We start from the raw sequence: 24,387 nt of genomic DNA, 5'->3' as shown, positions 1-24,387 counted from the left end.
ATTAACCTTATGGCTATGAAGGTTAAGACATCATCTATTATGGCAGCTTTTAAGGAGTAGACAAGAATTTAGACCACTACAATGTGGCATGTCACGTTCTGGGGAGAATTCTGAGCAAAGGACTTGGAGGGTGCACACAGAGGGTAAATCTGCCTAAGTTGCCCCATCCTGAGATTTCTTTTCATTCTGACCCGGTGAAATGACTGCTTCACTCTCGCTCCCTATTGGAGCCTGGGGTTGGGTCTAGATTACTCCTCTCAGTCCCAGTCTCCCCACCATGCTAACTGTGCATGTTCCAGGTCCGCCTCTCTTATGCCATCTTTGTCAAGTTTCACTGCCCTGGCTCAGCTACATTTAGCTTAGAGTGGTACCTCTTTCTCTTGCCACTTAGAGGTTCTTCTTGAGAGGCTGAGGCGCGAGAGTCATTTGATCCTGGGAAACGAGATTGCAGTGAGCTGAGATGGTGCCACTGCACTCCAGCCTGGGCAATAGAAAGAGACTCTGTCTCAAAATAAATAATTAATAAATAAAAGCAGAGGAGAGAGGCCTCAGAGAATGCCCATTCTTCTGCCACCTTGCTCTCAGATTTCTACCATTCAGAACGATAAGATAATACATTTCTGTTCTTTAAACCACCCAGTCTGTGGCTCTTTGTTATGGTAGCTCCAGGAAACTAATACAGGGTCTGTATTAGGATGGGAACAGAATTCATAAGAAGTATAGGGGCTTCCCGAGACATGTAGCTATTTCATCACAAGGCTTATTATCCTTGAATGAGACAATCTCAAGATGATTTTAAATTTGAAAACGAAAACTGCCAAAGCTGTATTTTTCATGGGTCTTATTTCACTATAAAAATCCACGTGCTTTGTCTCTACGGTGAGAAAGAATTTTATTATTAAAATCTGTTGTGTTGATCTTTTCCATTCCTTTTTCAACAATTACTATAATGTTAGCCAATTAAAATAAGCATTATCTTGCAGCTCTAAATCAAATACAACTTGAAGCCTGCTTTCCCAAGGCCTGATTAATTTTTTTGTGCATTTAGCTTCTATCTGGTCACCTTAATGGACCTTCTTAGTAGCCTAAATAGTTTTCAGTTGATCTCTTGGGTTTTTAGATAAGTGATCACATTACCTGTAACACCCACTTTTCTTTATTTTCTTTTCTTTTTTGTTAGATAAGTCTTACTCTGTCGCTTAGGCTGGAGTACACTGGCACAATCTCAGCTCACTGCAACCTCCACCTCTTGGGTTCAAGTGATTCTCCTGCCTCAGCCTCCTGCGTAGCTGGGACTACAGGTGTGCGCCACCATGGCTGGCTAATTTTTATATTTTCAGTAGAGCTGGGGTTTCACTATGTTGGCCAGGCTGGTCTCAACCTCCTGACTTCAAGTGATCCTCCTGCCTCAGCCTCCCCAAGTGCTGGGATTACAGGTGTCAGCCACCATGCCCGGCCATTTTCATTGTCTATTTTAATTAATGGTAGTTTTCTATGCCTACCCACGAAATCCCCCTACTCTATTGCCTTCCGTGCTTTTTATACGCCCCTTTGAAGTGGTGAATACCATTAGGAATTTGTTAGGTAAGAAAAAATCAGCCAACATTTTGGGCATCCCTTCTCCATCCCCAAGATAAGGACATGTAAATTCTTTAACTAGTCTTCATTAACTATAGACATACAACCAAGACGATTTTTTCACAAAAATCTATTGGGGGATCTCACCCCCAATATTTCAACATAGGTTCTTTTTATTTTCCATAAGTGTCAGCCGGCTGAGAAATAAACGAAAAGAGTGCAAAGAGGAATTTTACAACTGGGCCGCTGGGGGTGACAACACATATTGGTAGTACCGTGATGCCTACCTGAGCTTCAAACCAGCACGTTTTTTATTAAGGGTTTCAAAAGGGGAGGGGGTGTAAGAACAGAGAGTAGGTACAAAGATCCCATGCTTCGAAGGGCAGAAAGCAGAACAAAGATCACATGCTTCTGAGGGAACAGGACAAAGGGCAAAAGCAGAACTACTGATAAGGATCCAACAAAGATCACAAGGCAAAGGGCAAAAGCAGAACGACTGATAAGGGTCTATGATCAGTGGTGAACGTATTGTCTTGATAAACATCTTAAACAACAGAAAACAGGGTTCAAGAGCAGAGAACTGGTCTGACCACAAATTTACCAGGGCGGAGTTTTTTCCCCACCCTAGTAAGCCTGAGGGTACTGCAGGAGACCAGGGCGTATCTCAGTCCTTACCTCAACCACATAAGACAGACACTCCCAGAGTGGCCATTTATAGACCTCCCCCCAGGAATGCATTAGTTTCCCAGGGTATTAATATTAATATTCCTTGCTAGGAAAAGAATTTAGCGATCTCTCTCCTACTTGCACGTCTGTTTATAGGCTGTCTGCAAGATGAAAAGTATGGCTCTTTTTGCTCAACCCTGCAGGCAGTCAGACCTTATGGTTATCTTCCCTTGTTCCATAAAAATTACGTTCTTTTTCAGGGTGCACTGATTTCGTATTGTTCAAACACACATTTTACAATCAATTTGTGCAGTTAACACAGTTATCACAGTGGTCCTGAGGTGACATACATCCTCAGCTTATGAAGATAACAGGATTAAGAGATTAAAGTAAAGACAGGCATAAGAAATTATAAAAGTATTATTTGGGAACTGATAAATGTCCATGAAATCTTCACAATTTATGTTCTTCTGCCACAGCTCCAGCCGGTCCCTCCGTTCTGGGCCCCTGACTTCCCACAGTGAAAATCAATGCTTCCAGGTTTTAGCAGTAACAAAATTTAGTGGTTTTAAATATGGGACTCCCTGAAAACTTCATTCTGATAGAAATGCCAGACATTTTTGATGCTCCCAGAGCCACTCATCAAGAGACATCTTAGGGTAGGGTAAGGTAAGGATCCCAGAAGCTTAGTCTACTTAAAACCAATGAAGCACAAGTAATGACCTTCCTAGCTCCAGGATGTAGCATGTTATAAAGATGCATCACCTGTTCATTAGTTGTGAGAGCCTCTAAGTGGCAAGGGAAAGAGGGACCACTCTAAGCCAAAACGTAGAATAGGAAACTTGTGACTTGAAAGCTTTGGCCTCTTTTTTCTTTGCTCTTTCTTTCTTTTTTTTTTTTTTTTTTTGAGACAGAGTCTCGCTCTGTCACCCAGGCTGGAGTGTAGTGGCACAATCTCTGCTCACTGCAAGCTCCGCCTCCTGGGTTTACGCCATTCTCCTGCCTCAGCCTCCCAAGTAGCTGGGACCACAGGTGCCCGCCACCTCGCCCCGCTAGTTTTTTGTATTTTTTAGTAGAGACGGGGTTTCACTGTGTTCGCCAGGATGGTCTCGATCTCCTGAGCTCGTGATCCGCCCATCTTGGCCTCCCAAAGTGCTGGGATTACCGCGCCTGGCCTCCTCTTTCTCTTAATAGTGTCTTCCCTCCTCTTTCAACTGTCTCTGCCTATTTGCCTTCTCTTGCTTATTTGCTCTAGATGCTCTTTTTGAAAAGTATCTATTATCAGTCATTTACACTTGCGTGCCAACTAAAGTCAATGGTTCTGTTTTAAGAACAATGGCATGCCAAGCCTGATTTCTACCAGAGCAGTGAAATTGTTGGTCCTTCCGTGAAACTATCAGACGTCAGTGAGCAGGTAGGAAAGATTCCGGTGACTTGGAGACTTAGCCACTGGGGATGCCCAGAATCTTGAACTTTGACAATGTTGTATTTGTGGGTTAAGGGACTCAGAACTCAGAAACTGGCTTGGAGATTGGGGCCCACCCTGGGCTATACACTACTCCTGGGTAGTGCGGTCTCTATCCTGTGGGTTTCTCTTCCTCTTGACTGCTCCAGTCTTAATAGAGCAGTAACAACTCTTTGCCCAGAGTTTATGACATCTGATACTGTGATACCTACAACTATTTAAGAGGTGGCTATCAATCTGTTACTAGGAAGGTTTATATAAGTGAGTGTTGAGCCGAGTCTCTAGTTTCACTCACACTTTGATCTACGTTCATTTTAGAGATAGATTCTCACTCTGTCACCCAGACTAGAGTGCAATGGTGCCATCATGGATCACTGAAGCCTCAACCTCCTGGACTCAAGTGATCCTCCCCTCTTAGCCGCCTGAGTAGCTGGGACTACAGGCACTCAGCTAATTAAAAAAAGACTGGAGTCTCTGCTTTGTTGACCAGGCTGGTCTTGAACTTCTGGCCTCAAGCAATCCTCCCACCTTGGCTTCCCAAAGTGCTGGGGTTACAAGTGTGAACCACTGTGCCCAGCCACTTTGACACACTTTAAAAGACAAGCTGAGATAATGTGATAGTGAGAGTTATTTTTGTTATGTCTTTGATAATTTTTTGAGATAGTTCATGGGATGAAATAATTTACTCTTTCCACACAGATGAGGACTTCTCAGCACAATCTCTTTGCAATCCATGGCTTTGAACCCTCAGCCCCCAAAGGAAGCCTATCTGTGTCCTTTAAACACTAAGGAGATCATGTTCTTACCTCCAGGAGCTTCTGGCTGGACCTACAGCCCAGAGACAACTATTGGGGGATAATTTCATGTGATCTCATGGTGGCAAAACAGAGGTAGGGCACAACTGTCTCACAGCAACCCTAATCAAACAAAAATTAAATTGTTTGAGGCTTCTACTTGGCAAGTAGTTTGCTATTTTAGCTTGGTTTTTAATGCTTTCTAAATTGATAGTAAAGTTTTTTAAATTCAACATGTTCCCTCCAATTTACTATAAACAATAGGAACTGCATACACAAATGTTTCAAAATTAAACAAGCTAACTCAAGAGATTTGTAGTTTTAAGCAATTTAGAAACATATTTTAAAAATCCGCTTTGAATTCTCCCTCTCTATCAAAGAGTAAAAAGTTGATAATTATTTACCATATTTAAAAAGTATCCTAGTTACATACAACTGATCACTAATGATTAAAGGCTATGATTGGTGGAAAGAACACTGATGAACTTCTTGCAGATCAAAGCAATGTCAAAGTGATTGGCTCATTAAATGGCAGCTGTAGTGGCAGGATCCCAGATGTGTGACTCTGGGGTAGCATGCTTCAAAAGCAACTGATATTTTTTGGAATGTGCCATGAGGATTGAGGATATGTGAAGACACCTCTCATCTCACAGGACTTGGCAGTCAGTCACACAGCAGGCCCTAGGCTGTCAGCTTAGTATTCTTCAATTGTTTCAATGTAGATTGCTTATATTTCTGAGCTTTAAAGATTTCCAAATAAATAAGGAGTTTAACTTAGGTCAGTATGAAATGTGTGCTTTTGGTATGGGTGACATCTGCATTCTGTATTATTACATATTAAAATTTATTTTAAAAATACACTCACGTCAGAAAGCATATTTTACAGTGGTAAAGCAGCAGTTTTTATTTATTACAAATTCTAAAAAAGAATCCAACTTTGTAAGTAAAAAGAACACTGATGATCACTTAAGACATTTAAATTTAAAATTACTACTAAAAAAACCCTTTACATTCACACAAGTCCAATGCCTTTGTTGGTTTTTACAGACATAGAATTTCTGTAGTGTTTTGGGCCCTATCAACAATTTTTAGTAAGTACTGCAATAACAGAATAAAGCAATAAAACAACGGGACACTCCTAGGGGACACCAAAGATAAAGGGCCCATTAATCAGGTGTAGGCCAGAGAAACCCAACCTGTTGGCAACCTGAGGCTCTTTCCCACCTGGGTCTTGGTGAGACATGTGGCACAGCAAGGCTGTCAGTGCATGTGCATAAATTGTAGACCAGGTCCCACTAAGCTACTTCCGGAAATAGCCAGCCCTTCCATGAGTCACAGAGGTCCCTTGGTCCTTATTCATCTTGATATACTCATGGGACGTTTGGAATTAAGGAGCCCAAGCTACCTTACTTGCATTTGAAGGCTTTCACTTCATATCCTACCCCACCAGTCTAAGAGCCCACCCAACAAGGGTAGCCACAGATAGAGAGATGCTCATGCTCTACAGGCTGCCTGACCCTGGAACCAGCCTGGGGCCCTGACAATGACCTCCACCGGGCTGTCAGTGGCTAGGGAAAGCTCTTTAAGACCCAGCGATCATGGCAGTGGCATCAGCCATGGTGAATCAAAGTTAAGTATAGTGCTCCCAACAAACAGGGTTACCAACTGGGTTGAGCAATAACAAAATGCATTTGAAATCAGTAAGACTAAACTGTGTATATATAAACAATAATGAACATTACAAATACCAACAACCACAACAATAACAGATCAGGCTTCTCAAAATCCAGAAACCGGAAGGCTAAAGTGTTTAAATACAATCATGTAAGGAAAAAAAAAAAATCTCCCCAAAACCATAAAGTCAAGCAACCTTATTTTCACATCTATATGACTAAAAAATGAAAATGACCTTTGCTGGCATTACTTGCCATGCAAATATCCATCCTTTCCCCCTTGATATTTAAGGACATGTGGGATAACTTTATAAAAAAGTAAAGTGTACAGAGAAGGCACTGTTTTGGCACTAGCAAAAAGGACAGTTAATTTTCACACGAATCACGTGAACTTTAATAACCCGTGATACACATGCTAAACTCAATCCTTTAAAGCCCTGTGGAAACTGTATTTTTCGTGGTAAGTAACAGTTGCTTGAAGCGTATTAGGAGAAATCATGAGCCACATCACCGGAAAGGGAGAGTCAGAATCTGGCATGATTTCATCATGTGGTTTGTAATCTCAGAACACGCCCTGATTTAAGAGGAGGGAAAGCAAGGCTCAAGTGCTCCCTCTGTCATCATGGGTACTGGAGGCCGATGGCTTTTCCTTATGCTCCCTGCTAAGCATTTAAATAAATTTAGAAAATAGATAAAAATAGATTCTAATTAAAGTGTTTTAAATTTTTTTTTTTTTTTTTATTGAGGCAGGGTCTCACTGTTGCCCAGGCTGGAGTGAAGTGGCGTAATCTCAGCTCGGCGCAGCCTCACTCTCCTGGGCTCAAGCGATCCTCCCACCTCAGCACCCCCAGTAGCTGGGACGACAGGTGTGCGCCACCACGCCCAGCTAATTTTTGTATTTTTTGTAGAGACGGGGTCTTGCTATGCTGCTCAGGCTGGTCTTAAACTCCTGGGCTCAAGCGATTAGCTTGCCTCGACCTCCCAGGGTCCTAGAATTATAGGAGTGAGCCACCATGCCTGGCCTTAAAAAATTTTTTAAAACTACCTGTAAGCACTCAGGACTTTAAAAGTATTTTGACTAATATTTAAAATGTAAAAGTTTTTAAAAAATTTTTATTCATAGAAATTAAAAGAAGACAGTCTCTTATTTTTTAAAGGAGGATAATTCTGAAACTAATATTTTCTATCAACCATGGCTGATAATGGTAAAGTTCTATATATTAATGTTACTTTTTCATATATCTCTCTCTCAAATGACACTATGGCTTTAGTTCTCTCAATGTTTATCTCTGGGGAAAATGTGATTCAGATAATCGGTATTTTAGTATATATCAAAGGTTCTAATATAAATTTTCCTCACAGTTTTTAATAGAGTTTGCATAGCTCTATTCTTAAATGTAGGACTGCCATTGCCCTCTGGTGGTAAGTCACAAATTATTCTTTTTTTTAAGAGTATAAAATTGAGGTGCCATTAGAAGAAATTCTCACTGAAAATGCTGAGAATATATTTCTTAGGGTAGAAAAGTAATTGAAGCTGCTTTTACTTAATCATGAAAGAATTTGCATATGTATTTCTTCATTACTGGAGAAGACTTTATATAATTTTGATTGATTACTAGTCAAAACTCCACAAAACATTTAGGTAATTCTGAGACATTAAAAAAAAAATGTAGTTGAAAACATTATGAATTCAAATGTAGAAACAGAAAGGTGCCAAACAGCTGGTGATACTGACTTGCTAATAAACACCTACCAGGACAGATCTGTCGGAAAAGGTGTGGCAGGAACAAGTAAACAGGAATCCCCAAATGCCCCCACCTCCTCTCCATTCCAGATTACAAAGCACCTGCTATAATGCACTAGAGCTGAGTGACTTCGTATTAGAAACATTATAAATACTTCTTAAAGAGTCTATCTATAGGAAATATACATATAAAATCATAGTATATTTTAAAATAGTTTAAAAACTAAAAATTAGGTATAAGCATATCTATCAACATCAAACATTAATTTTTCTCCACAGCAGTTGGGTTTGGTACCCACATAATGATATAGCCAAAGCCCACCATAAACCCAACTTACTGATACACTGACGTTTGAAATACACACACACAGATATCTATACACTCACATACATACGTAACTGTTAACATAGAAACACACACATCCATTGAGTCTTCACAGAAAAAAAGGCACAGTGGCTGACAAAGCATTTTTTCATATATATTTGTGTCTGCAAAGTGTTTCAATGTGGAAAAATAATTTTTCACCGAATTCCGCTTCAAATTGAGCACAGTGGGCCTAACAGTTTTAGCTGCCTATCACATTCTAAACAAGTTTCTTGACTGCATTACAGTAAAAGATTTGAGTGTTCATATATAAAAATTGTTCACATTTCCTGCGTGAAGGGCCTACTCTAGATTGAGTATAGAATCAAACGTGTTTTCAGTGTACTGTGACAACAGCAAGGATTTCTGAGCATGCCTACAGTTCCTACCAAAATATCCGATCCTGTGCTTATCCAACTCCTTCTCTCCAGTAAAACATGCAGCTTGAGAGAAAATTCTGGGCTTCAGATTTTACTATGTGCACCCTGGAAGTTGTGGAATGTCCGTAATGAGTTCTGTGTCACGGATGCTGTAACACTAGCAGCCAGAAACCCAGGCTTTCTACCTGTTTGATGTTTAATCACAATAAACTCTTGGCTATACAAAACCACTGCAACTTGCTTTCTAATGGCAACAATAAAATAGCTGATTTCTTGGAAGACCCATGAGGAAAACAAATGTTTTCCTTGCCTTTGGATTATGTGGGCCAGCTAGCATGCTTGGTAATGTTCGCCACGGTGTCCCGGGAAATGTCACCCAGCCTCATCCAATTAACTGTTTAATGATTTGTACAAAAAATAGTTCATGAGAAGCAAAACACACTGCAAATAAATAGTCTGCTATTAGGGAAGCCTAAAAAGTAAAATATAACAATGAGAGAATCTTACACGGAAAAATTTATTTGCTCATTTACAAGGGTAACTGTGTTTATATAGCTTTAATTCAATTTAATTTTTTTTTAGTTTAGAGTTTTAAATAACCGTGTTTTTTTAACCAAAATATTTGATTCCCCAATCACTGATGGGTTATTATATTTAACACGGGAGCTTGTATTAACGGGCTTAGTGTGGTCATTTGAAAGCAAATGGAATAAAAAGTGCTAAACAATTTATGGAGTAGGGATGTTCCAAAAGAAACATCAGAGGCAAATTGAATCCAAAGTCCTTAAATTGGGCCAGATGCCATTTAATACTGGAATAGGCATGTTCATATCACAACAGGGGGATTTTCTCTTCTTTCCCTTTGTCTTTCCCTCTTTGCATGATGCTGCTGTAGGCCCCTCATCTCTAGGAAAAGACAAAAGAAACAGAAACAAAGAAGCGAACTCTGTGCCTGACAAGGATAAGAAAAAAACTAAATTGTGATTAAGGAAGTAATGGAAAAAGGATGAATCATTCCACAAGTTGTGTGGTCTGGGAGAGTCTGTTGGCTTATTTTAAGTGACTTTTTAGAAAGGGATGCTTGGGGTTTGCTTATTCAAGCATTGGTCTAACTCTCTGATCTTCAAACATATTCTCATTACAGCCACTCCATGAGCTTTCTGGCCATGGTGACCATCTTCACCTTTTAATTGCAAGGGTCCCAAGTAAGTCACAGTGCCTCTCTTAAGTCCCTGACTGGGGATATGTCATTCACATCAAGTGAAGACCTCATATTTTAGGACCACTGTTTGCAAAGGAGACAAAGTTCAAAGGGAGGCCAGCTAGTGACATGGAATGCCACTCCTGGCCTGCGTAGTGCAGCAGAAGCTGACGCCCTATTGGCTGAGGTGTGAGCAAACTGTCATACCTCACAGGAAAAAAAAAAAAAAAAAAACTGCATTAAACCCACTGTTGGCACTCACAACTTATTGAAAAGGCTCTTTCCTTATCCCCTCATCTTACCCCTAACCAGTGACAGACACCATGATGAGTAACTGCATTTCTGGCATCCCCTAAACTGACATTAATGAAGTCAAACAAGGTGAAGCTACTAGTATTTCCCCAACTGCAGGGGCCAGAGACGAAACCTCTTTACATTCAGTGATTTACCTCTATTTCAGTATGTGCAGTATATGCCACCGATTAATGACGACACCGGAAAAATGTAACACAGTAACAGTAAAATACCAGCTAACTTTTAACACTCATGTTCCCAAGCATATACATAGATACATACATACACACAAACGTACACATACTCCCACTGTTTGGGGGCTGTTCATTACTGATGAATGAAACCTCCACTCAAAAGGTTTCCTCGGGCATGTAATTCACCATCTGAGGAGATGCTGTCCAGGTAAGTAAGTATAAATTAGGGTGAACTATGTATGCAGCAAACCCATGTTAAACTAGCATGCTGATGACATCCGGTCACGGTTTACTCAGCGTAGGATATGTATGCTAACACGATGACCAGCTCTGCTCCTGCAAGTGTTAGAATTCGCTTGTCTTTTCATGGAATATGAAAGGTAAACTAACATTTCTTGGGTGATGGTCATGTGCTTGAATGGCAGATTTTTCTTCTGTTGCTGCATGAATGTTGTCTGGATAAGCATCTTCTTCATCATTTTCATCTCTCAGACGACCCTCCAGGCTGTGTCTAATGCCATAAGCAAAGTAAATCAGGAAGCCTGTTGGGGTGGGGAAAAAAAAAAATCAAGGTTTCAGGTATGTCAGAAAATGACTTTTAAGTTATAGAGGTGGAGAATTAAACACAGAACTTCAGAGTTTTTCTCTTTCTTTTCTGCAGTACTTTAGAACAGGAGTCCCCAAACCCCAGGCCACAGACCACTATTGTTAGGAACCAGGCCAAGCAGCAGGAGGTGAGCGAGCAAAGTCTCATCTGTATTTACAGTCACTCCCCATTGCTAACATTACCACCTGAGCTCCGCCTCCTGTCAGAGCAGGGAGCATTAGATTCTCATAGAAGGGACTGCACACGTGAGGGATCTAGGCTGCGTGCTCTTTGTGAGAATCCATCTAATCCCTGATGATCTGAGGTGGAACAGTTTCATCCCAAACCCACCCCCAACCCTGTCCATGGAAAAACTGTCTTCCACAAAACCTGTCCCTGGTGCCAAAAAGGCTGGAGACCGCTGCTTTAGAAGAATGAAAGGCAAATACAACATACCCCACAGAAGATGTCCTTGATCAATATTTTCCTGCTAGAATGTGCCTCTCTATTGTTAAGACCCAAACTTTATAGATTGTATTTTGCTCTCAACAAGTTTTTCAATGTCTATATGGAAAAATTTTAATTTATGTTTTTTTTTTTTAAATTTCCTGATTTGCCTTTATTAAGAAGAATCAAATTAGAAGAAATGAGGCTGATTCCAGAATATTTCGGATATGTAAATCATGAAATGTCATTCACACTACAACTCATTGAATACATATTTGGGATTACTTGTTTTTTCTCCTAACTTTGCATTTACTTTTGCTTTTCATTTTTATTTTTGTTTTTGAGACAGAGTCTCACTCTGTCGTCCAGGCTGGAGTGCAGTCGTGCAATCCTGGCTCCCTGCATCCTCCGCCTCCTGGGCTCAAGCGATTCTCCTGCCTCAGCCTCCTGAGCAGCCGGAACCACAGGCGCCTGTCACCACACCCAGTTAATCTCTGTATTTTCAGTAGAGACGGGGTTTCGCCATGTTGGCTATGCTGTCCTCGAACTCCTGACCTCAGGTGATCTGCCCATCTCAGCCTCCCAAAGCGCTGGGATTACAGGTGTGAGCCACCGCGTTTGGCCTTCACTTTGCATTTTAAAGGCGCAAATGAAACCAGTCCCAATAATTTCCTGAGTTCCCTAATTTAGTAATAATGAGTCTAACAATATGGATGTGATCCCTACGATTACCAGCCTAACTTCTGGTAGGGGTAAGTGGGTTTTCCATGCCCAGGCCTCACTCTATTGTAGCAGAGTGGATTCCTTCCATGTGGTTCTCAAAAGGAGCCACTGTGTCCCTGAGTCCTAAATCTCCTGGTGACAGGGAAATGCTAGGAGACTGTACAAGTTCACCCAGTAATTTTTTTTTTTTTTTTTTAGATGGCGGCTCGCTCTGTTGCCCAGGCTGGAGTGCAGTGGTACAATCTCGGCTCCCTGTGACCTTGCCTGCCAGGTTCAATGTTTCTCCAGCCTCAGCCTCCAGAGTAGCTGGGATTACAGATGTGCGCCACCACATCCGAATAATTTTTGTATTTTTAGTAGAGACAAGGTTTCACCATATTGGCCAGGCTGGTTTCGAATTTATGTTCTTAAAAGTCAATACTGTAAACAAAATGATATGTGGAATAAAGTCTCAAATTATACCCTAAATACAAGTGATGAATTATCAGAGTCAAGGTCAGGTATTTTGGAAAGTACTCCCTGTATTAACTAAGGGGACACGGATATGCCTTACACGTGTCACTGTCACCAGGAGAATCCAAAGAACTGTCTGCAAAGCAACTGTTTATTAACAGCCACACTGTGTGGGGATCGGGAGGCAATGTTTTAAGTACCCTCCTAAGATCACTGCAGACATATAGGCATTTTGCTGTTTTAGTTTTATTTTAGAAAATTCATTGTGAGTTTTTGGTTGATGTAAAATGACTTTTTCTGGGTTTCATTTTTTTCACCCGTAAGTTGAAAGAAATAGAGCCGACATGGTTCTACTGGGTTAGTGGGAGATACTGATTTAAAAAGGCATCTGAAAACATCTGGAAAAGCACTCAGACATCCCTAAGAATCAGGAAAGAAAGAAATGGGGGGAAAAAAGCTTTTATTCCCAGGCTGGGGGAGAGGGTGCATTTCTCTCATCACAGCACATAAAATAGGAAAGAGAACCCAACATTAAAAGACCTACCAATTGCCATCCAAATGCTGAATCTGATCCAAGTGTCTGCACTCAACTGGACCATCAAGTAAATGTTCACCAGGATGCTGAACGCTGGCAAAAATGGTAAGAATGGAACCTAAGGGGGAAAACAATCCTTTTGAACATACTCATATTTTGAAGCATATTTCAACAGTGCGGCAATTAATTCGGCATATATACTTTCGCACTACCTTAGTCACAGTTAAAACCACGCTTCTAGAGACCATAAAAGGAGAATCACATCTTAGAGTATTTACTAAAGCTCAAGGCAACAGGGGATTTGTAAGATTCAGTAACACCTGCACCGTCAAAATAATTTAGACACACACAGGGGATACCTCTGAAATGCGGGATACATATGGTTATCCCAGGTACATCCTTCCAGGAAGCCCTTTACAAGCCCAAGCCAGTATACTGTTAGCGCCAATGGGACAGGATAGTTTAACTCGCAGTGGAGGAGCTTATCTTTTTAATGTTTAATTTAGTTTTATTTTATTTTTAGAGACAGTGTCTCACTCTGTCACCCAAGCTAGAGTGCAGTGATACTATGACAGCTCACTGCAGCCATGAACTCCTGGGTTCAAGTGATCCTCCCACTTCAGCCTCCTGACTAGCTAGGACTACAGGAATGAGCCACTACACGCAGCTAATATGTTTGTTTTGTAGAGATGGGGTCTCACTATGTTGCCCAGGCTGCACTTGAACTCCTGGCCTCAAGCAATCCTCCTGCCTTGGCCTTTCAAAGTGCTGGGATTACAGGTGTGAGACGCCACACCCGGCCCCAGAGGAAGGGCTTTTGGTGGGAACAAAGTCCTTAGGAGAGGGCAGTGAATTTCTAAAAATATTCACCCTACTTTTCTGATACTACAACTTCTTTTAACATGAAATTTGTTTACTATTACATATAATAATATTGTGATAGGAACATACCCAAGTTTTTGAAAAGGCAGTAAGAGGACCAATGTAGAAGGAATTCTGCACAAAAAGGAACATATCGAAGGATTCTGACACTCTCATTCACTGGCTAACCACATTAGGAGTTGCTGAGGCAGGTCTCAAACACCTGAGGTCAGGAGTTTGAGACCAGCCGGGCCAATGTGGCAAAACCCCATCACCACAAAAACACAAAAATAAGCAGGGCAGGGTGGCTCACATGTAAAATCCCAGCACCTCTGGAGGCGGAGGTGGGTGGATTATTTGAGGTCAGGAGTTTGAGACCATCCTGGCTAACATGGTGAAATCCGGTCTCTACTAAAAATACAAACATTAGCTGAGTGTGGTGGCATGTGCCTGTAATTCCAGTTACTGGGGAGGCTGAGGCAGGAGAAGTGCTTGAACGCGGGAGGCAGAGGAGGCCGAGATCGCTCCACTGCACACCACCCTGGGCGACAGAGAGATTCCATCTCCAAAAAAAAAAAAGAAAAAAAAAGAAAAAAGAAAAAACACATCAAACTAATTATACAGAGAAAATGAACACAGTATTTTGGGTCTCTAATCCTCATTACACATACCATGAAGGCTACTTTCTGCTGATTCTGGGGCTGCCTCCAGATGGTGAGAATGATGGCAACATAGAGAACAAGAAACAGCGCGAGGAGAGCGAGGCTCCAGGCCTCCAGCCTGGTGATGGCGTGAACTCCGTAAGTGGTCAAGACACTCAGGCCCAACACGAGAAAAGCTGCAGGGGGATGTGTAGATAACACAGTCAGCATACCGCGCTCCACCCAGATTGTTTGGTGCAATACAGTATGTTCTGATAAAACATTGAGTTCTGTACACATCTACTTAGCTAAATACAGAGTCTTCGCCTTGCTCTTTCTTCTTTTTCATGGAGAAGAGAGATGTCCAGTTGCATGGATTTAAGAACCATTGCTTATTTACTCATTACTTTCCCCTCTTTAGAAGCCAACCGCCCCTCTTGGTGTTACTGACTTGCATTATCTGCCCACGTGCCATCTGTGTCCTCATTGGTTATTTTCAGACTAGGATGCTATCAGGGGTGGATATTTCCCTTTTTTTCAAATGGGAAATGGCACATCTGGTTATTTTAAGCTGTTGCAAACATGGACTGTGATATGGGTTGGCTGTGTCCCCACCCAAATCTCATCTTGAATTGTAGCTCCCATAATTTCCATGTGTTGTGGGAGGGACCCGGTGCAAGATAATTGAACAGTATGTAGTTTCCCTCATGCTGTTCTCATGGCAGTGAGTAAGTCTCATGAGATCTGATGGTTTTATAAGGAGAAACCCCTTTTGCGTGGTTATCATTCTCTTGCCTGCTGCCGTGTAAGATGTGCCTTTCACCTTCCACCATGATTGTGAGGCCTCCCCAACCATGTGGAACTGTGAGCCCATTAAGCCTCTTTTTCTTTATAATTTACCCAGTCTCAGGTATGTCTTTATTAGCAGCATGAGAACAGACTAATACAGACTGTTAACGTACACAAATAATATATCATCTGCATCTTTTCTCCTTGTTTCGGAGAATGACATCACCACCCCATCCCTGACCATCAAGTCTGCTCTAGGGGCACCTCTTATTTGCTCTGAGAAGCCTGTGCTTTCCTACTTGCCACCAATCATCCTGTCCTGTAAAGCCCAGTGAGAGTATGGACCGCCTCTCTTGGCATCCCAGGTGCCCAGTGGAGTACCCGGCACACAGGCGACATTTTATAAATGTCACTGAAAACACGAATGATTACGTAACTGTGTGTTACATAAAACAAGGATGTCCTATATTATTGGACAATTCCATCAGGTTCCAGTCAGTCAAGTTACTGGCACGGGTACGTAGCCTGATGCTTTCACCCAGAGGGCATCCTAACCTCTAACGAATGTGCCAGTTTGTACTTCTGTCACTCTCGTCTTGAAGTATTCCTTCCTCTTTTGTTCGATTATCAAGATGCAATAAATATATACAGGTAATATAAAGATGATCTCGACGACTGGTGATGCTTTAGGTGAAAATTTCAGGGTGGTTGCTAATATATTCTAGGGCAATGTGAGGCTCTCTGTTCTCTTTCACATCACGCCAGCTCTACCCACACACATCTGGGTCTGTACAATGTGAGCGGAGAAGACGACTTACCCAGGAATCCTACCAGAAAGCTCACGAGAGAAGCTGACTGCTGTGTCGGCAGAAGGGAGGGGAAGAAGAGGGTCCGCACACTGAAGCCCTGTCTCTGCAGCATGGTGACCTGGGACTCACTCTTCGAGGTTACCCTGGGAGACGATTCCAGACCATCTTTCTCGGGAGAAAATTTGGGCTGCTCGTAAGATAAGCCAGGCTGGTACCTATTCCCAAACAGACATCTGTGTCTTTATTCTCAAACAGACATTTGGCCCAAGTGAAACCAGCACCTAAAGCCTTAAGGAAGACATCATACAGAGTGATAGTGTGTAAAGTAAATCAACACTTATGACTCCAGTCCCAGAGCATGCTGAGTCAGGCCACAAACCTTTTCGAGAAAACATCTGCAGCAAAATACCCAAATTTCCCCCAGGAGTTACCTAATCAGAGTCATATATTAGACGGCAAAAGAAAGTGAAACTGTAAAGTAAGGCAATCACAATAAAAGGATGATTATTCTGAAATTATCTATGTCCAAAGGAAATGCGGTTCATGAAAACAGCACAGAAACTCTGGGTAAATTTCAGCTATAAAATAATGCAGTCACCAGTTTGGCCTTCAAAGGCCTCATCACAATCTGTCTTTCTGGCCTCATCCTTCCCTACTGACTCTTCTAGCTAAACCAAGACAAGCTCATCTGACCATCCTGCACGTCTGCACCCATTGCATGCCATTGTCCTTTATTATTTTATCCTCCTCCTGTATAGCCTATATCAAGACATCAGCCTTGACATGGTTTGGCTGTGTCCCCACCCAAATCTCACCTTGAATTGTAGTTCCCACAATCCCCAGGTGCTGTGGGAGGGACCCAGTGGGAGGTAATTCAAAAATCATGGCAGTGGTTACTCTCATGCCGTTCTTGTGATAGCAAGTGAGTTCTCATGAGATCTGATGGTTTTTCATGTTTTGTTTTGTTATTTTTTTTTTGAGACCGAGTTTCGCTCTTATTGCCCAGACTGGAGTGCAGTGGTGTGATCTCAGCTCACTGCAACCTCTGCCTCCTGGGTTCAAGTGATTCTCCTGCCTCAACCTCCTGAGTAGCTAGGACAACAGGTGTCCCCCACCACGCCCTAAGGGGCTTTTCCCCTTTTTGCTCAGCACTTCGCCTTCCTCCCATCATGTGAAGAAGGACATGTTTGCTTCCCCTTCCACCATGATTGTAAGTTTTCTGAGGCCTCTCCAGCCCTGCGGAACCATGAGTCAATTAAACTTCTTTCCTTTATAAATTACCCAGTCTTGGGTATGTCTTTACTAGCAGTGTGAGAATGGACTAATACAAGCCTACTTCTCCTCCTAGTGTCTGCCCCAGGCTTTTCAGTGTGGCCTCTTCTCCTTCTGGGCAGCCTTTACTTATATTTGAAAGTAACATTTTCCCTCCATATAAAGAAATATGCTCACTGAGAAAAAATGCACAAAAGCATACAGGAGAAATTCAAAACCAGCCATAATACTATCAGCCAGTGTTAATCACTGTTAGCACTTTGGTACAATTTCACCCAGGCATATAACAGCTATACAGGCATATATGATTTCTCCATGTAAATTTATTATTTGAGACAGTTCAGACACTACATATACTGTAGTTTTATGTCCTCAAATGGATATATTTCTCCATAAAATTAAATACCATTTTATTTGCTGTAGAAGAGTTCAGTGAATAAATGTAGCCTCATTTATTTAACCATTCCTCTAGTGATATTCAGGTTAGTTTCATTTTTTCACTGTTGTAAATTACCTTTTCCAAAAACATCCTCTACATACATCTATGTGCGCCTCTGGTTAAATCTTTAGCACAAAAATTTTAACAACTGAATTAATGGAACAAAAAGCACAGCATTTTTAAGTGTCTTTAGACATTATGAGAAATGGCCTTTCACGTAGATTAGGCCAACCTATCACTCGTGGTCAACTTGCATATGATTCTTTGCTACAGACCAGATAGGCTTCTTCTATTTTTCATTACTATTTTGATAGATGTGACCTCTCCCCTTGGTGAGACTGCTGGCTCCCAGGAAGCCAGGAGAGTGAGGGCTCATTTTCTCACTCCCAGAGTCCCCCATGCATGGTACACCCCGTAGAACCACCGGGTGACTCACCTGAGGATGAGAACACAGGCTGCCACCAAAGAGTAGGCCATGAGTGTGCCAATGGACATCATGTCCACAAGTGCCTTCAGGTCAAACAGAAAGGCCATCAAAGCTAGGGGGAGAAGAAAAGAATGGTGGAGTAAACGGCCCAGGAGGAAATTCCAGACAGTTACTAATGTTCAAGTCAGGGACAGCTGACTGCCACTTCGTTTTAGTCCCAATGATAAGCCAACCACAGTGTAGAAAATATATCTCTCACAGTTAATAAGATGTTCTTTAGGTCATATAAACTGCTGATAGGACTTCAAAAACCCTCAGCTCTCTAGCCACTACATGGCACATTCTACTTAGATTACATAAGAAATATTTGGCCTGACAAAGACTGAAAACATTACATGACAGAACACTGTCTTTGATGTTTCAGAAGAAAAATACTGCTAGGAAGCACTGGCTAGCTCCTTTTTAAAACCACAAAAAACATTCACACAGAAGGAGCTTTCATTACAGATATTATATAACCACTTTAGTTTCCATACACATTGAGTTACATCATATACAACTCAATTTTTTTTTTTTTTTTTTTGAGACAGGGTCTCACTTTGTCACCCAGGCTGGAGTGCAGTGGTATGATCTCGGCTTACTGCAATCTCCACCTCCCTGGTCCAAGTGATTCTCATATCTCAGCCTCCTGAGTAGCTGGGACTACAGGTGTGTGCCACCACACCTGGATAATTTTCGTATTTTTCGTAGAGGCAGGGTTTCACCATGTTGGTCAGGCTGGTCTCGAACTGGCCTCAAATGATCCACTGGCCTCAGTCTCCCAAGACGCTGGGATTACAGGTGTGACAGTGACCCCCCTGACTGAAAATTATTTTAGTAATTCTGATAAAATAAAATAAAATAATTTTCAATTAAATTACATTTCTGAAACAGGCTAAATTCCACTACGATTAAAGCCATGCATTGCAGGTAGACTTACTAGATCTGAGCGATCAATTTCTGGTCCTGCATACCAAATCCCAAAATATTAAGAGGCAAAACATACTGTAAACAGTTAAATAGTTTAACTTCCACTAAGCAACAGTTTTCTCCACTGAAACATCAAGATAGTGACAATATTAACTTGAATTTAGCACATAGTTTTCCCTGTTAGAGTAAGTAGATAACAACACACTCCGTTTATATGATGTTTCAGATCCCTGTACAAGATTTAAATCTCTGTGATCTCATTTTACCTTCGAGTCAATGATCCTATGAGATGGGAAATCATTTAGGTTTAGGCATATAAAATGGCTGGATTTGACAATTTTTGACCCCAAACTCAGCAACTGTGAGTGGTTTTTCTAACAGGATTATCCCCATCTTAGAGACAGGCTAACTTTAGCAAGGCCACGACTACCCGTCGGGGCAGAGTTTCCCTCATTCAACAGCCCCATGTTCCTTCTACAAGATCACACTGTTTCTTTTAACACACTGCATGCGTCACTTTGAAAATTCTTTGCTGGGCACAGAAGTTCACACCTGTAATCCCTGCACTTTGGGAGGCCGGGCCAGGCAGATCACTTGAGGTCAGGAGGTTGAGACCAGCCTGGCCAACATGGTGAAACCCCATCTCTACTAAAAAAAAAAAAAAATCAGCTGGGTGTGGTGGCACGTGACTGTAATCAGAGCTACTCAGGAGGCTGAGGCAGGAGAATTGCTTGAACCCGGGAGGCGGAGGTTGCAATGAGCCAAGATTGTGCCACTAAACTCCAACCTGGGGGACAGAGTGAGACTATGTCTCAAAAAAAAAACAAAAAAAAAAAAAAAAAGGAAGAAAATTCTTCATTGCTCATATACTTATACGTCAGATTATTACAATTTCAGTATATTTAAAAATCACAGAGAGCCAAATAAGGTAGCCAAGAGAGAAGAAAATGATAAATTGTCCACACAAGCTCTCTAATCCAAGTTAAAAATAAGCAAAGTAAGGTATGGGAGTATAAAATAACAAAAACATTTTAAAGCATTTTAAAAAGTGGTATATTATAATCATCTTCTTGTAATTATTAATTTTAGTATCTTAACATGCCACCAAATTCAATTCTTCCTGAATGGAGAAGGATAAACTTTTAAAAATTCTGGATCATTACTGGGCAAGTATTTTACTGGAAAGAGAAAATTTTTTATGAGTCAAATAAAATGTATGACTGTCAAAAATATTTACAAACTATGTTTAACATGTGTTGTTTAAAAATAAAATAGGCTTCACATCGTCTAGGGCAAACCTTCATTTTAGCGGGGCAGAAACCTAGGCCTGAGAAAATAAGTGGCTTGACTGTCTAACATATGTTTAAGAAAGGGCCAGATTTGCCAGGAGCGGTGGCTCCCACGCCTGTAATCCCAGCACTTTCAGAGGCTGAGGCTGGCGGATCACGAGGTCAGGAGATCGATACCATCCTGGCGAACACGGTGAAACCCTGTCTCTACTAAAAATACAAAAAAATTAGCCGGGTGTGGTGGCAGGTGCCTGTAGTCCCAGCTTCTCGGGAGGCTGAGGCAGGAGAATGGCGGGAACCCGGGAGGTGGAGTTTGCAGTGAGCCGAGATAGCGCCACTGCACTCCAGCCTGGGCGACAGAGTGAGACTACATCTCAAAAAAAAAAAAAAAAAAAGAAAGGGCCAGATTTATAAGAAAATGTTTACAGTGAAAGTGTTTAAACAAATACATTCTGATCCTGAAAAAAAAAATCCATTTTACACAGAATGAAGCAGTAGCGTATTCTAACCTGATTTCCCAACAATTCAGAGCCTCAACGAAATTGTCACTTTGGTTTGAATTTCTAGTGCCAAGATTGTTCATTATTTTACGTATAAAGTTTGCTAAAGTCTTTCTTTTGCTTCCTGTAACAGTACCTTTAAGGTCATTGTCTGGATCTAGAATCTCACTGAAATTTTCTGCATGAGATAAGAATCTGGCCAAAGGTATTTTACATGGATATTAAGATGTGCCAAAAGACTAGTAATCTGGATTTTCTGAACATAATTTAAGTACCAAAACTGTTGAAAGGGAAAATAGATTCCTGATGGAGTTGGAGAGGATATACACATTCGTTAACTGTTAGACGGCTACGATGGTCCTGGGAGCAAGGATGCCCACCATACTGAGGACGGTGATCACAACACCCAAGCATAAATTATCTTGGACATTTCTTATTAATAACAGGTAAAGCTTAGCAGTTAAAAAATCCTGTGGTCCTTTAGCAATATTCAACGTATATCCTAGACCAAACAATCATTATTTTAAAATTAATATTTCAAAAATTAAGCCAGAATTCCTTAATCGAAACTTTAGGTATCAATGATATAATTTTGTGTGCTAGTTCATCAGAAAAGCAATTCATGATATTTAGTGGAGAGCCATTATAACCCTTTGTACATTTGTTCGAGCCCAAAATATTAAAATAACAAAATAGTAAAAAATATATATATATATCCCAAAGGGTCAATTAAGAATGAACTTCAGTATACCACCGCCACCACAATTTTCAATGTTAATCCCAATGCCCGTACGCTAATTTACCAGTGATTTTGGTTTTTTTTTTTTTAACTTACATGCACAGCATGCAGACCCTCTTTCTAAGTCCATGCATGCGAATTAAATGTTCCAGTCCAATGCTCAAGAAGCCTAAGTCTGTAAAGCTTACCAGAAATGACCCCTGCAGTCAATGTGGCAGCAACCGGTGACTGCCTCTTACTCACTCTGGCAAGAAATCTAAACAGTAAGCCATCCCGGGCCATGGCAAACAGAATTCGGGGTAAAGGGAACATAGAGCCCAGAAGACTAGAACAGAAAAATTCAAAATTCACACATGAGTTATTTTAAGGATTATTCTAGACAGGTACGCACAGGTAAAGACTGGACACACGAAAATGCAGAACCAAAAAAATTCAAAATAGGAAACATTCACAAAAAAAGTGACTGAACTTCTTGTAAATCAAAACAGAAAACCACCTAGCTTTGTATTTTTAACGCAGAGTCCTTGACGAAAAAGATCCCCCGTTTCTTAAGAAAAGTCAACTCTCTCTCACCTGCCACCGCACCCGATGACAAAGTAGCAATTATTGGTGTCTTCGTTTTGGAATTGATTTGAGCTAGACATTTGAAAAGCAACCCATCCTCCGCCATAGCATAGATTACACGAGGCATTGGGAAAATGGATCCAAGAAGACTGAATAAAAAGCAAACACATGCAGTATGGCAAACATTCATGCAAGATTACATCCCCGAACGGAAATAAAATTGTATAATATTCAGCATGACAGTTGTAATTACAAAGTCATATTATTTATATTAATAATTATGTCACATTGTTTTTAAATGCACTATGATAGGGCATTTAAAAAAATTTGCTAATATTTACCATTGTGCTATTCATTATTCTGTTACAGATAAGTAGTACCCAGCAAAATTACCAGACTTAAAACAATATTGCAAGGAATTTGTATGTACCCACAATTATTACCAAATTAAAACTAAGTAATTAAGACTTAACCAAACCAATATTATTAAGACATTTTTAGCAGCAACAACTTAGAAAATAAAATTATTAATTTGATATGTAATTAAAGAAAAGACTAAGTAATTTTATTTCATAAGCAATAGTTGCAACCTTTATTCAATAATGATGTATTTTTTGCATTTATTGTACCAGTATTTTTTCTCACACACCCTGATATTGGATCAAGTTAGTAATAATCCCCAGCATCATAAGATAATCAAGGTAGAAAAAGGCAAAGAAGATCAATTTACGTAAATGTAGTATACAGAGGGGACCACAATGAAAAGTTAGCAACTGAAGATTAGTAAGACAGTTTTTGCTTGAGATGCTCGGAATTACTTTTGTCTACTAGCTGCACCATGGCACACATTACTTAGTTGTGAAAAATAACCATGTAAGAGAAAACAAAAAAAAGTATTTTATTTAAAAATCCTTCTTATTTATTTATTTTATTTGCAACAGGGTCTCACTCTGTCACCCAGGCTGGAATGCAGTAGTACAGTCATAGCTCACTGTGCCCTGAAGCTCCTGGGCTCAAGCGAGCCTCCCACCTCAGTCTCTCAAGTAACTGCGACTGGGACTAAAGGCACATGTCACCTGCTCAGCTAATTGATTGAATTTTTTGAGGAGACCAAGCCTTGCTATGTTGCCCAGGCTGGTCCTGAACTCTTTGCCTTAAGTGATCCTCCCGCCTCGGTGTCCCAAAGTACTGGGACTACAAGAGTGAACCACTATGCCTGGCCCTTCTTTATCTTTAATAAGGCTCTGTTGAGCTTGGCCACAGATGAATCTTTGCCCATCCCTTCTAAGGCCATGGGGGCGTGGTATCTTCAGAATTCAGACTTTGGAAATTACTTGAAGCTATTCAAAATAAACCTCAAGGCCAGGTGTGGTGGCTCATGCCTGTAACCCCAACACTTTGGGAGGCTGAGGTGGGAGGATCGCTTGAGCCCAGAAGTTCAAGACCAGCCTGGGGAACTTAGCGAGACCTCGTCTCTGTAAAAAATAAAAAATTAACCAGGTGTGGTGTTACGTGCCTGTATCCTAGCTACTCAGGAGGCTGAGCTGGGGAGATCACCTGAACCCAGGAGTTCGAGCCTCAGTGAACTATGATCATGCTCCGCACTTCAGCCTGCTTGACAGAGCGAGACCCTGTCTCAAATAAATAAACCTCAACACTAGCAGATGGCTGAGAAACCAAGAGCGTCTAATTGCTACTTAATATTGTCTTAATGATATGTAATTAAAGAAAAGACTATCTGTAGGAAGTTCAAATTTCAGTTTAAAATTTTACATGAAATTTCCTCTATTCTTGAAGGTACTTTCTTATTACATAGAAAATAAAAGGGAGTTTGAAGGGGAAAAATAAAGCTAGGCTGGTGAATTACACTAAAAGACTTCTTTTTCTAGTTTCAGACTTTTAGAAGCTTATTTTCAGTTAAAAAATTACTAATCTGGTAAAAAGGATTAATTTTCTCTTTGCAAGACTCTTCCACTGTATGACATGATAAA

General features: G+C 40.9%; 1 protein-coding gene across 12 annotated transcripts in view; it reads right to left on the bottom strand.

Moving 5' to 3' along the window:
* Window positions 1-5,381: 5,381 nt before the first annotated feature.
* The window catches only part of SLC7A2 (solute carrier family 7 member 2), a 74,579-nt gene continuing 55,573 nt past the window's right edge, over window positions 5,382-24,387 (bottom strand). For 6 of the 12 annotated variants that reach the window (XM_015144817.2, XM_015144818.2, XM_028852372.2 and 3 more), the window contains 6 exons: window positions 22,406-22,545; window positions 18,345-18,447; window positions 16,207-16,412; window positions 14,630-14,796; window positions 13,107-13,215; window positions 5,382-10,895 (listed from right to left, as the gene is read on the bottom strand). In XM_015144817.2, the coding sequence (XP_015000303.2) occupies window positions 10,699-10,895; window positions 13,107-13,215; window positions 14,630-14,796; window positions 16,207-16,412; window positions 18,345-18,447; window positions 22,406-22,545 (922 nt within the window). In that variant the 3' untranslated portion in view covers window positions 5,382-10,698. Of the gene's footprint in view, window positions 10,896-13,106; window positions 13,216-14,629; window positions 14,797-16,206; window positions 16,413-18,344; window positions 18,448-22,020; window positions 22,158-22,405; window positions 22,546-24,387 lie in introns of all 12 variants that reach the window. The other 6 variants (XM_077943054.1, XM_077943053.1, XM_077943055.1 and 3 more) reach the window with 1 other exon arrangement.

The sequence above is a fragment of the Macaca mulatta genome, chromosome 8 (assembly GCF_049350105.2).
Source record: "Macaca mulatta isolate MMU2019108-1 chromosome 8, T2T-MMU8v2.0, whole genome shotgun sequence".
NCBI lineage: Eukaryota > Metazoa > Chordata > Mammalia > Primates > Cercopithecidae > Macaca > Macaca mulatta.
The sequence above is the reverse complement of the archived record's forward strand: the minus strand, read 5'-3'. Positions and strand labels throughout refer to the sequence as shown.